This window comes from Anas acuta, chromosome 2 (genome assembly GCF_963932015.1).
Source record: "Anas acuta chromosome 2, bAnaAcu1.1, whole genome shotgun sequence".
Lineage (NCBI taxonomy): Eukaryota > Metazoa > Chordata > Aves > Anseriformes > Anatidae > Anas > Anas acuta.
In genome coordinates this window covers 10,806,647-10,820,961 of record NC_088980.1, presented here as the reverse complement: position 1 = coordinate 10,820,961, position 14,315 = coordinate 10,806,647, and the positions used below count along the sequence as shown (strand labels likewise).

Genomic DNA, 14,315 nt, shown 5'->3' with positions numbered 1-14,315 from the left:
AACTGCTATATGATATGGTAGGATGACTGTCACTTACCTTAAATATGTAATCAAAACCAAACCAAACCAAAATAAAATAAAAAAGACACTGATTTATCTTAGAAGGAATGGCAATTTTACTTGACCAAATGATCCTTGAGCCTGAAAGAATACATCAGTTTTTCAGTTCTCATCAGAAGAGATATTCTGATACCCCACTAATTTCAGAACTTTATTTTGAATATTATGTAATATGCATTCTCATTTTCTAAGTCATCTGTGTTTCTCCATTAATAACTAGAAGTGGAAAGCAACTCAGAGACCTTTGTCTTTTCCTTCCTTGTCAAATGTTATCTCCTTAAAAATATCGTATAATCAAAACTAGATACCTTCTGTCACTGATGAGCATGTAAAGCATTTACAGTGTCCTAGCACATTTTAGATAACTCTTTACTGTTAACACCTTGCACCAGAGAGACAACAAACAACTCCAAACTTTTTAATGATCTTCCAAACTTCTATAATATTCATCTTTCTCAAAGTACTATGGCTGCTTGCATCTCTGTTTAGTCATTTAAGGTATTTTTCTTCTGATTACAGATGAGTCATACAATCTGGATCAAGACTGTTTAAAAAAACACCAACCTAACCTTCAGTTACTAAGAGCAGTACCCCTTTTTCTAGTTTTTAATTACTTGTTTTCTCAACCTTGTTTGTAATGATAGGATTTCTCTTCCCTAACTTCACCCAGCTAAATGTTACTTGTACCATCTTAAAATAGGCATCTTTTATAAGAGTGGGATGAATCCCCTGCCAGACGTGCCTGTCTCTCTTTATTACATAGAAAAAAATATAAACAGCTACCAAACTCAGCTAATATATGGCCTGGAGCAAGTCATTTGAAACGTTAAAATGGGAAGTGTATAGCATTAGTTTACCTACTTATCTCCTTGTAGACATGATGCTAATACACATAACGTTTTACAGCATTCAGAAGCTCAAGTGCAAGCTCAAAAATGAAATTTCTTAAAATCTAATCTCCCTCTTAAGCCTGCTTGGAATTCTCTAGTAAGGTGCTTTTTGGTTTAATGGTGCATTTATTTTTGTTGTAAGAGCCAAGTACATACTAATTCACCTGGTACATCATCTTTTTCTTTTTTCCTGTTTATTATTTGCTATGTTTGGACAACCTAAACTGTTCCATTTCTACTTATTAAGCCAGTTTTGCCTGTCACTTCCACCCCACAGATTCCAAACTGTGTCAACAGACCATATTATACTGATTTTCACTTCATTAGTCACCTGCACTGTTTATATCTCTCCCCTTTGGTGGTCTCTGCCCTCACTATCAGTTCACATTGGTTCTAGCAACTGAAGTGCTGCCAACTGGTTAGTTTTGTTCTTTTAAATTATTCATATTGATTACTTGGACAAATGTGATGTGCATGTTGGCCTGGAAATGCAGACAAAGCAGAGAGGCACAAAACCTTCAGCTTTTATTACAGTGGCTAGTACAAGTTATTCAAAAAGCTATTTTAATATGTTAGACCTTTTTGAACATTGCAAGCTCAACAGAATAAACAATAAATATTTCTCTGTATATATAGCACCTACTACATCATGAAGAATACTTTAATATTAACAATAGTATTAACTATAGATATAATACACCCATGTCTTCTTTAATAGCATCCTATGCCCATCTCAACAAATATGGCTTGTGCAACCAAGCAGTTTGACTTCCTATTTATCTTTGTTTTCCAGAAAGGAGTTCTCCACTGCTCTCAAGAAGTTCTTCTCCCAGTGTGTAACTCATATCTGAGATTGTCCCGACCCAGGTGCAGCACCTTGCACTTAGATTGTTGTACCTCATTAGGTTCACGTGGACCCACTTTTCGAACTTGTCCAGATCCCTTTGGGTAGCATCCCTTACTTCTGTTGTATCAAGTGCACCACTCAGCTTAGTGTTACCTGCAAATCTGCTGAGGGTGCACTTGATCCCATTGTCTATGTTGTTGATAAAGATATTAAACAGTATTGGTCCTAACACAGACCTCTTCTCTTTTGGCCAAGCTAGCAAGTAACTCTAATGCAATAAATTCAGTTCAAGTACTATAAAGATTGCATATTTCCTACAAACTTATACAAAACAAAATCTCATCTCAATAGATTAAATCTCACTTTGGGATCTTTAGGTACTCTGTTATAATTAGTAACTCAGCAGTTCCTGTACCTTTTTCACAGTCTCTCATAATGTTTAATGTCTGTTTCTTAGGACTTCTAATATATTCATCAAACTTTCCCCTCGTTAAGATTTTTTTTGAATAGATCACTTACTTTGTAATACGGTCAATGTTAGCAATTTGCTTCTGGTTCCGGATTATTTCTATAGCTGCCCAAAGATGCTGGATAGCCTTTGTATCTGCCTGTCGTCTCTTCGTTAAGCGTGCCATGACCTGTTTACTTGGTCAGCTGCAGCCAATAAATAAAAAAAAATACATCAAAAAGTTAATCATGAATTATGAAATGGATTACATGATCATCTTACAATAAATACAAGGAAAAAATTATTAAGAGCAATCCAATTTGTATACAGCATCATGTTTTCTTATGCTTAAAGAGTAGTAAAAAAGCAAAAAAGTAGTTTACCAGAATTCCTTCCATATCACATAATCTATACAAAAGACAAAAGGTGATCAGTAAATTATCAAACCAATAGCAAATGACTTAGCTTATCAAATTGGCTACGAAAAGTCACTTAGTTCACGTATCTACTCCCTAAAATTTGGTAAAAAGCATAAGCATAAGTCACCCTAGTCTGAGGTGTTCACAAACTCCTGCTTTGTTCTAAACCCTTAAAAAGGGCCAGTGGCCTTTGACTTATTTAATTCTGGGTAAGTATGCACTCTGACACAGACAAAAAGCTGCATCCACTGTTTAGTTTACGGTATAGTTCTCCAATTTTTAATTTCAGATTTTTATCACCTAAAACAATTTAAAAAAAAAAAATCCAGAAAAATGCAGAAGGTATATTTTCATAGATAATAAATATTAAAAAAAAAAAAAAAAAGCAACAACAGTTTGGAACAATTCCATTTTCTGTAACATTCTAAAACCCAACATGACCAAAGTTCTTCTGATGGCATTTAACCATCTAACCAACCCTGAATGGGAACATAATGAGCATCTGGCTTTGTTTACAAATTTTCCAAAAGCTCAAGGCAATAAGTACAGATAAGCCATAAATCGCCTACGGCTCTACAACAGGCAATAGAATCTCTTTTTAAAAGCTTAACGATGCATTTTGATCACTGTAGAACTTTCTTCCAGTGCCACCACTTTCTGAATGAAAAAATGACTGATTTATGACTGCTACCAACATGCATAATTTATTTGAGAGCTCTGTCCTCAAAATGAACTCTGTGGTATGCATGCGGATACTTGTAACTAGCAGAATATTAACTTCAGTAACCCAAAATAAGATAAAAATGCAAAAACATTACACCATCTGTGCAATGTTAAAGATGGGAATTTAAGTATTGTAAGTGTCCCTCCTCTCAAATTCACAAAAATTAAACAGGTTTGAGTATTTCATCGGTTGCAGAAACGCAATTTAGCAGTCTATGAGACCTGTATGTGCTTGTCTAAGAGGACTGTCAAGCTTCATGATCTGGTATTATCTTAGCAACACTCACACACTCTACAGGTATAATGAAAGTATCATTATACCTGCACAGTATCATTAGGGAGGATCAATGATTTAACAGCACTATTACGTACTTCACTTTAAAAACAAACAAACAAAAAAAGATCATGTGAAGTGATACGTATGTCCAGTTGCAATTGTATGTGAGGCACCTCTGGCTCCTGGAGATACCAGAGAAGAGCTGAACTGCACAGGGCTCTTACAGACAGTGTGGTCTCATCAGCCCAACACTTCTGCTTTAGAAATCTTTTCCCCCTGGGATTTAACGCAAGGGCAACTGGATGGACCTCCCAGAAGAGAAAGGCTAGGAATACATTTTTGAGGGAACGATAAGAAGGAATATGACAGAAATACAACAAAGAATGACAGCTAGTAGATACCATCACCTAAGAATGATTCAGAGAAAGTCTCTATTGGGAATAGTAGGAAAAAGATCCTGCATCCCCTTGAGCTCTTTTGCATTCATACTACAGAACTTGAGGACACTGCAAGTTGGAAAACCTTCTTAATTTGTAAGAGAACCACATGATTAATTGTAGAATTTAATTCTTAAGGAAAATAGACCTATAAAATACACAAAGAGGGTTTGAGTCTAACAATAAAACAGAAAATCTTTACAGCGCTACTATCTTAAAGGAAGCATAAAACTCCTTGTTTAATGCAGAACTGACTAAAAATGAAACTATTCTCTGTATTCTAGCTCTCTCCTAAGTATCTGCTTGGTGACCAACACTGCAGCAGACAGGCTGGACACGGAGCACTGTACACAGCACCCTGTGAGGATCAAGGAGGAAAACACTCATCCTCCTCAACCCTGATAACAGTGTGAAACAACAGACCAGTTCTCAGTTTATTTTGTAACAAATGAAATGGTTCCTGTTATCCCAACTATTTTAAAAATAACATTTTTTTTTTTTTTTTTTCTGGCAGTCTGCCATACACGCATGTGAGAGCAGAAGGGCAAGGAGGTGGATTTTCTCTCAAACAAACCCCTGCGATGCCTCGGCCTGAGGGCCACCAGTGCAGTGCTGGGAACCCATCCTCCATGCAGCCCCATATCTAAGCAAGGGCTGACCTTTGGGGCTAGCAAACTCCTTCTTGTGTACCTAGGGTAGGAAAAGAAGCCAATGTCCTAGGGAGACAGAGAGGGAGAGCAAAGGATTTGATATAGTTTCAGGCTTCTGAGAGTGTGCAGTGGCAGATCTACACCTAAAATGTCTGCCCACAGGGGCAGAGGAAGGCCTGTCCTTGAAAAGACCCTACTGAGCTCTCCCTCTGGCTGTTGCTGAGGGAGGAGAACATTTTCCCACAATTTTTATTCTAGCTCCTCCAGTGCCCCTTACAGAATAAGTTGGATGGGTGCAAGAAAGCATTTATTTGGGATCAGGAGTACACTTTTGGAACGTATCTCTTCACCGCCCCCCTACCCATCCTTATTACACTTTATGCTATCGGAGCACGCGAACACCACATCCTTCTGCCAGAACACAGCAATCACCTATGTTCTGTTGTGTTCCTGTTTTTATTATTTTTTTCAAGATACAATAATTTTAGGAGCTATTCTACCTTCAAATAATATACATTTTTTCATTTTTATATCTCTGCTTTACTCTTTAAGGGCACTTTTGTTAAGCACAGAGTTGACACTCCACTATTGTTGTAGAATGTCAGAGGTTCTTACAAGGATGTAAGAACTGTGGGTCTTATACACCACACTTACAAAAACATCAAACCAGGGTATGTGTTTGTTTGTTTTCTAAAAAGCCCAGACTATTAACCTTATTTTCATCTTTTGATTGCATGGTATAAAAGAAATATAAAGAGCTTTTGGCATTAAAGAAAAAGATAAAAAGACTGTGGCATATTTATTCCTGTTCATTGCATTGTCACTCTTCCCACATGGTAAAACTAACCAGAACAGTATACTTCCTGCATTTCTGCAAATATATTTAAGCTGTTTTCTATATTATTACAAAATCTGAAAAATAACCTTTATCAGACAGTTAATAGTTAATAAAATACTGCATAGTACTGCCTCCAAGCAATAGAAAATGCTCCCAGTACTACAATATGCACAACTTCCTCATACAAATAATAGTCTGAAGTTTAATGGGAGACATACTAGATTCTTAAAACTATATTTATCACCCCTGATTATTTGCTTATGAGTGGGTGCACACATGTGAGGCAACAAGGATAAACTCCAGTGCGTGTAAGTATGTATACAAATCTATGGCTTAGAGGTTAAATGCTGAAAAAGGCCGATTCATCTATGCAATGTTTTCAAGAAGTTTGAACTCCAAAGGTTCTTTAAAACTACAAAAAATAAATGCACGTTTACAGAGAAATGCTTGAAGATGTTTCTCATCCCCCTCCTTTGCTATAGCATTCATTTAAATATTTTGGAAAGAAAAACTAAAAGCTGAGGTAAACATTAATTTTCCAATTGTGATTTGCCAGCCATCATGATTTTTCAGCTGTCTGTACAAATGTATTTGTTTCATGCCATTTCTGTCACGTCCTGCTAACCAGCTTACAGTAGGATACAGCTTTTTGGAAAAAGGTTGAAAACTAAAAGATTGGTAAAACCCTAAGAATTTATATCAGCAGGATGTGTCTCAGATTTTGCAGAAATCCATGGGACCTGGAAAATATAAGAAGTATTCTCCTTATAAAGGAAGTTTTGTGTGGCTGACATGCCAGCTTACACGCTTCAATCACACGCTCACAACAGGGCCCGAAGCAAATCATTTTTCTCAGTTTCCAACTCTCCAACTGTTCCTTGGTGTAATTTGAGTAAGGTTTTACTATCTTTTAATTTACTCTTGAATGTACTAGTTCGAGAAGTATACCACTTTATTTTACACAACTTTAGGCAAGAGCTACATGTCACCCACATTTCTTACTAACCAGGAAGGGTGAACAGGCAGGCTCAACAAACTGCTTTTTATCTTGTGAATACACACAGCATCGGTTATCTTCTCAAGCTCAGCAAAGCCCCTAGCAAAGCATGCCTTGCCTTGCAGTGGCAAAGTTACAGCGGAGGCAAACCAGACTTAACTGTCAAAACAGCAGCGCTACTAGTTGTTAGGGATGCACTCGGCCAAATCAAATGCTCTACAAACATCTTAGCAAAGTAGTAGGTATGGAAATCTGCACTGCAAGTCAAAACAAAATAAACAAAAATCACCTTGCACCATGTCTAGCGTTTTAGCTCAGGGAACCTCCTGACCCACTGTTTGTGTCCAATTTAGCAGATACCATCAAGTACTATATCTATCTGGAAACTGTTCCTACTGACAGAAACAACTGAAAGATAGGTAAATCTTTAGCTTTAGCTGTTAAATACCATCACCCAAGCAAAATACGATGCCTCTGAAAATTTAAACTAATGAATTGGACTTTGCACTGAAGCAGACGGTGCTGCAGTTGGGTGCTGCCACTCTGATGGGAGCTGCTAATTAAGAGCTGACAAGTAGTAGCTTGTTAAATCTCCTGCTTGTACTTCACCGTAAGCGAGGCTACCTGTGGCGCTCGTCCCTTTCAGTGCAAAGTCAAACAGGTTAAACTTCATCCCTGCTATTAGCCACCATTTGGCTGAGATTTGGTATGCAGTTAATTGCAATGGAAAGACAATTTAAGGAGTTGATCCTTGCCATTGCTCAGCTGCTAGCTTCTGCCTTTCAGCACCGCATCCCTGGGGCTTGCTATTATTTCATCCTTGCTACATGGTGAAAAGATTTCAGGCTCAACAGAAGGAAGAAGCCAGGCTCAATTCTAGGTATTTGTGGCTTTCATGCTGTGAGACTGGCTGAGTTTGGGCAGTTAGGAAACTTGGACGCAGACTTCACTAGATATTTATATATACTTTATAATGCGATGTACTCTAGTATTTCTTACAGGCTAACTTTTTATAGTAAGTATAAAACCATATACATCAGTGGTACAAGTAGTTCCAAATGTTTAGTTCTTTGTTCTTGTATTAAATAGGAGTTTCCTATTAAAGTCCAGATCACAAATTTGGGAGCTGATGTAGAGTTGGGGGTCAGTAGATTTTATACAGATCTTTATTGTACTCTGAAGCTCTGTGAGTTTACAGTTTACAATTAAAACTGCTGTTAAAACACATCTTTCATCACCAGTTTAGTGGGAGGATAAACTCTTCAGTCTTTCCTCTCCTAGGACAACTGAGAGCAAATGTAATAACTACCCTATTTTAACATATGGAATGTGAATGTGAAAATGTTTTGACTGAGCAGCAGTGGAGGTCACGTATGTTGGGAAAAATAGAGAAGATTTAACTTCAGGTCTGTCTTCTAAACCTAGCGATTGGAAAGCATGGCGAGTAGCTGCTGGGGTGAGAACAAAGTTCTTGGCAAGGGCAATGCCAGATTTTGCTTATCATTTACTTGCCTTTCTGAGGGTACAAAATTACAATGATAGCCTAATGATTAGCTGGGCACCTAGTAGCAGAAGACCCTCTTTACAAGACTGGAGATCATCAGAAATATGTACTTTGCATATGAATTCATTTGCAAATGTTTAAGAATAAGCAAGTGTTTGCTATCATTAGATATTTATACTGGACTTAATCCCAATCCACTAAAATCAACAAATGCCTTTCTGCTGACTTTCCAGAGTTTTGGAGTAAACTTTTAACTGCTGACTGCTCTTTTACATCCTCACAATGAAAAACTTAGGGAGGTGTTCAATGACATTAAAGAATCTGAAAGATGTAACAAAGGCTTATGGCTGAAATAGGCAGAAATTTCTTTGTTAATTAAGCTATCTGCAGATGGAAAATTAGACTGTAAATTAATGAAAATCACTGAATTCTTCACTGCTCTTTTTTGTAGTAAGAGATTAGTTTATGCTGTAATGCTGCCATTTTAGAAGTTATGAGACTAGGGAAGGTTTTGGGATGTTCAATGCGTGTAGTTCCTCATAAAAATCTTTTCATTTCACTGTTAAATTAAAGTGCACGTACTATACACACACACAAGAAAGATGTTTATTAGCATAATTATCCTAGATATCTCTCATGTGCAAGTGAAATAGTTGTGCTCTTATGCACAGCCCTACCTTTTGCATTTCCTGATTGCTAAGTTTGCAACCTTGACATTATACAACTTTTTGAGTGAAGTTTTGCATAGCTTCATAAAGTGCAGTACAGACAAAAAGCAGGACTACACGAGTACAGAACTGCACTGTTCTGCTTCTTTCTCTTTGCAATTTAATTTTTTTCAACTTCAGTATGCAGAACACAAGAAAGCCTTTGCTTTTTACCTTGTGGCATTCCAAGATGGCAGTGAGCCACTGCAGAAAGCAGAGCCAAGGACACTACAGAATTAAAGGCCCCAAGAATACTTTCACTACACATATGTGTAAGCTCTATTTTAATCCATGATATTGCATTTAGTTCACTTTTATTGTATTTTATTTCAAAATCATAGCGTCTTTAATTGAGGCTAAGGTATAGGATACTTGAATTTTTAAGCCCAGACATTCTGAACTGTCAGTGTTCAAATAGCTGAACTCTTTCTTTTGAAACCAAACGTGGACTTTCTTGTTTACTTAATTCACTCTGCTAGAGAGAACTCAACAAAAATTGTGAAGTGGTGAGGCCTCCATCCCACAACAAGAATTTCTAAGAAAGTGCAAGTGTAAGTCAGCGTAAACAGAGTATAACAAAACCTGAGGTGAAGGAGCAACGACAGCTGCTGAGAAAGAATAATAGCCATACACCCCAAATAAAGGCTGTCAAAGTCGTTTTGTTTGCTACCTAGTACAAATATATGTAGAGGGCTAAAATGTAATCCTGCATTCTGCTATCCCTCAAGCCAACCCCAGTCTGGAATTTCACTCACAATAGCAAATGTCGTCCTAAAAACCGGGAGGAAACGACCCTTTGTTCCCATCTGGCAGACTTCACTGAATAAAACTTTATCTAGCAACGTAAGTTTGTAGAAGAGAAGAACACAACTGCCAAAGAATGCAATGCAGTCAAAGGGGCTGAAAGCAAAAAGTTTTCACTTACTAGCAATGTAGTTATCACCTTCCTTCAGTTTACTTTTTTTTTTTTTTTTTTTTTGAATCGTCATAATGATTTTACTCAGGTAATGTACCCAGGGAAGCTGAAGCATATGTTATCTTATATAAGATAGGTTATGACATATTTTCTGATAAGTATTTGTCTCAATACAATTTTCATGTGCCCTGGTTCCACATTTGTCTTTTGAAATAAACAGTACTTTGCTTAATATTACAGGCTATTATTTTGACTATTCTTTTTCCAACTAGTAACAAAATTAACAGTTAAACATTAATATCAAGAGTAGAACCACGCAAGTTTTTGTTTGCATGAGAAAATACCACCACTGAAAATGCATACACTGTTAATGTACTCAGCAAACTTTTGAATTAATGCAATTTCAATTAAAAACCAGTTTAGTGCGGTTTAGCTAAGGCTTGCTTAATGAAATTAAGCTACACTAAATAGTTTCCACAAAGAAACTTATGCTAGTATAAATTCCTTTTAAAAATATGGCTCTTGTTAAAATGATGCAACTTTCTCATGAAGATAAGCTTTAGCTGCCATAGTAACAAAGCCCCTTATTTCCAGGATGAGGATACACTGGTATGAACAGCCTTTATGTTGCACACTTAGAGGCTGTTCTCCAGAAGACTACTCATCTTTGTTCAGAGAAATCTTCTATGCAAAAGGCAGTTCAACCCAACTAACTTCAGCATCACCAAATAATAGATGGTTCATGAGAGGTGTGGATTATCATCCCACACGATTCTTGCCCACTATCGTGGATGAAAAAATAATGAGTACTCTTCAAATTTATTTACTTGGGGAATAATCAAAGTAATAGTAGCACCCAAATCGCTATCAATGACGCTCCCTCTGTGAATGCAGGGAAGCATGGACACACAAGCAAATTACCTTGGCTTGATGTAAGAGGCTTGAACTAACACATCTTACCTTCCATTTGCCACAGACTACGAGCATGAAGAGGGTCAGTTACAAAAGATTAGGTGACACATGGGGGCAGGCAGGATCGTGTGTCTGAACCCACACTGCATGCTAATACAAGCTTTCTGCAGTTTAACTACACCCACTACCAAATCTCGTATTTTTCAAGGCAGCCTAGAGCTAAAACGTGGCAAGGTGCTCCAGGAGAATCCACAGAAGGAGTTAAGGCTTAATGAGCGGATCTACTTCCCCGTGTAGACAAGCCCTTAGTAAATAGATACTTCCTGTCCACTCGCTTGGCTGTAGCCAGCGGAGATGATTAATGCAGCTATGTGCATCCTGACAGGCTCTAATGCTCACTTGGTCATAAAAGGGGAAAAACCATGGCCAAAGAAGGCTGACAGTGAGGGCTGGAATTTTCTTTCGGCTGATAAAATAGATGCTGCTTTGATTCTGCGACTCTTTCCTGCTAAAACCGAGAGGTGGAAGACATCTTAGAAAATGCTCAGAAATGTAAATGAGAAGAGTAGCTCTTCCTCCAACAGCAATCTTTTGATCATCATCTTCCTTGCTGTTCTAAAAGCTAAGGAGCTTGGTTATTCTGTGAGCTTCAGCTGAACTGATGCAACACATTTTTCCCCTCAGTAAGTAAAGTATAATGAATAAGGTATGATGACATAAATAAATAAGTGATTTTTCATGGTATATTACCAGGAAATGTAATTCCACATAAGGTCAGTTTCACACTAAACAATACGAGAAAGAGACATATTTCCCAGGTCAAAGAATTAGGGATGTATGGAAAACAGCTAAATCACGAAAAAATGTAAATTCAGTTCAGATTACACAAGATATATGGTAAAATAAAGAGTGGATGTTGACTTTTTGCAGATGTAATGTGAGATTTCAAATTGCTGGTTTTTCTTCCCTACTCTTTCTCTGAACTACATGTAACTGACAGTATCTTTAAAGTACAAATTGTGATTCTGCTGCTAGCAGCATGACTTAAACCTCAGATGTTTGTAAAAACTATTCCTCCAGCAGGCTGCATTTTTATTGACAAAAGGCAGCTGAATCAATTTTTGTTGCTCCTTAACAAAAACCGAGACTGTCTGAACTTGTTTCTTTCCAAGCTCTTCTCTTTGGCCTCTCCCTCTCCATAAATAAAAGCACAACTACACAACTTCTAAAACTGTCCAGATATTGAATTATTTGAAAATCAGCATATTAGTCAGGTGCGAGCACTTTGCTCCAGAAGTCAGGCCATGAATAACATTTGCCCAGAGGAGACTCTCTCTTGTCAAAAGTCATCTCAGGTTGAGTTGATACTATATACCGAAAATGAGCGCCATTCTGAACCAGCTAAAGTTTCCAAACTGAAGCTAATTCAAGCCCAAAACTTGGAAACCTGCTGAAATCTGGTCAGAACTTACAGAGTTAAAATGCATTGATCTGTAATGCAGGTAAGATGAGCCAAAGATAAACAGTGCCAAAGCTTACAGGCTTTTACAGCTTTAATCAAAAGAAACTTTAAGGCAGGGAGAGGATCAAATTGTAAAATCTGGGCTTTAGATCCTGCTTCTGAAATTCAAGGCGAATGTCAGAAATAATGGAACTGAAAGTTTCATGCAATGCTCCCCCCAGCTGTGGGACAGTTCATCAAAACAAGATCAACAGAAAGAATAATAGATTGTACAACCGGAAGCCTTTCCCCAAGTTCCCAACTCGCTTGTTTTCTTCTATGTTTTTAAAGTGAATTTCCTATGTTGAACATACACATCTGGCTTAAAAGTATACTCCGAAGTACATTAACCAAAAATGTTCTGTCCTTCCCATTACCCAAACTCACTAATTATATACATTTCAATTCAACTTTCCTCTCATCCTGCCCCAAACCAAGTCTATCATCACTGCTTTGTGAAGCCTTTATCCCTATCCATTTCAAAGACCCATTTTGATTTTTTTTCCATTGACATTATGATTTTTTTTATAACCTCAAAAAATGAGTAATTTATTTTGTTTGCATGTACTTCAGATTGCCCTCGATTTCCACCCCACTCCTCCCAGCAGTCCCAAACGTTCATGTCTGGACAAGGACGAAGCTTGCCTTAAGGACAGTTTACAGACATGTGAGAACAGTTTTCAATAAAAGTGATGTACTAAATAACAGGATTCATAAGTAAACAAATCCTTAAGTGGAAAACAGCTGAGTACAATAAAGACCTTTGTCTTTTTATCTTTGTTGCAGAAGTTGATAAATTGCAAGTGGAAAAATGACAAAAAGGAAGTTTTGAAAAACACAGACTTTTTAAAGAGAAACTTAAAAGTCAAGAAACGATTTGAAGAAACAAAAGATCTACCAAAGAAACTGCTCAGGTGATGAACATATGTTGAACCTCTGATAATGCCAGCTTCTCAGCAAACCCAGATAACAGCTGACACCAAGAAAACTTTGTCCTACCAGTACAAGTTAGCATTTCCTTCCGACAAAAGAGACAGACTGAGGGCAGGAGGAATACATACCTTCATTTTCTAACCAGCTGTTGGCATGGCTGATGTTGGCAAATGGCCTTTTCTACTCTACAATTTTCCCCCCGGTACAGTACTAACCCAGTACATGCTATCTTAGACTGCAATCCTGAATTTCTGGAGCAGTTTCTTTCGAAGATTTTGGTGGGAGTACTAGTGTGATCTCTTTTGATACATTTTCTACCACCTATGACTTTCAGATGCTTCCAGCTCATATTTCTCATCTTCTCTTACCTGAAGCCAACTTATAACATATGTCTTTATTTTTTAATGTAGAGAATTCTACTCAAGGCTCTTCCAGGACCACTTGTGGGTGAGCTAAATTATGCACTTTTTTTTTGTAACAGAAAATCCATTTCACTTCATCATGAGTCTTGCATTTTATATCTGCTCTGCATTACTTCCACAGGAAACTTATTACTTTGACCAATGGTTTGCTATTATATTCATCTGCAAGTCCACGGTGTATGCTAGAGCTAGAGGCCAGAGAGACAAAAGTGCTCTGCAGGATTATGATACTTCTCACTTGCAAAATTATGTTCTCCCTCTCCTGTGGCAGGTGCACCTGAAACCTATTTCTCCAAGCACTGATGATGATGGCGATGATATGGAGCAGATTACAAAGGCCCTTTAGGGAGGAAATTACTTCCTGAACACTCAAGAGCTCTTCCTGCTATATCATTATGTAGGACTGAGGTTTATTAAAGGCAACAGGACCATACCGATCTCCTCTCAGCCACTTCCTTCAGGCAGAGAATCATAGGATTAATAATTTTGTCAGCAGAAGTAAGGCTTCATTTTCAGATTATTTCAGTTATTCCTCTGCCAACATCTGGCTGGGCTGTGACTTTACTCCTTTAACCTCGAGGCAGATGAATGAGCTCTGACACAGAGACAACCCCACAGGAGGAGGAGGGAAATTGAAGAAAGTGCAAGAAAAGACTGAATAGCGTGCCATTGCTGTGGCTACCAGCCGAAGTTAAATCCCAGCACAATTAGCTAATTCTACCATCAATCTAACATAAATTTCAGAAAATATTATTCACGAAATAGAAGTCCTATTCTGATTTCTGTGAAAACCTTTTCTGCATAACACAAAGAAAAAACTGCAAGGATTGTAAC

At 37.6% G+C, this 14,315-nt stretch overlaps 1 protein-coding gene across 6 annotated transcripts in view; it reads right to left on the bottom strand.

The window, feature by feature from the left end:
* Nucleotides 1–14,315, bottom strand: part of ZMYND11 (zinc finger MYND-type containing 11) — a 105,848-nt gene that overhangs the window by 58,925 nt on the left and 32,608 nt on the right. For 5 of the 6 annotated variants that reach the window (XM_068673467.1, XM_068673466.1, XM_068673471.1 and 2 more), the window contains one exon: nucleotides 2,317–2,451. The exons of the other annotated variant lie outside the window; for it this stretch is intronic. In XM_068673467.1, coding sequence (XP_068529568.1) covers nucleotides 2,317–2,432 — 116 coding nt within the window. In that variant the 5' untranslated portion in view covers nucleotides 2,433–2,451. The remainder of the gene's footprint in view (nucleotides 1–2,316; nucleotides 2,452–14,315) is intronic. 6 annotated transcript variants of the gene reach the window in all.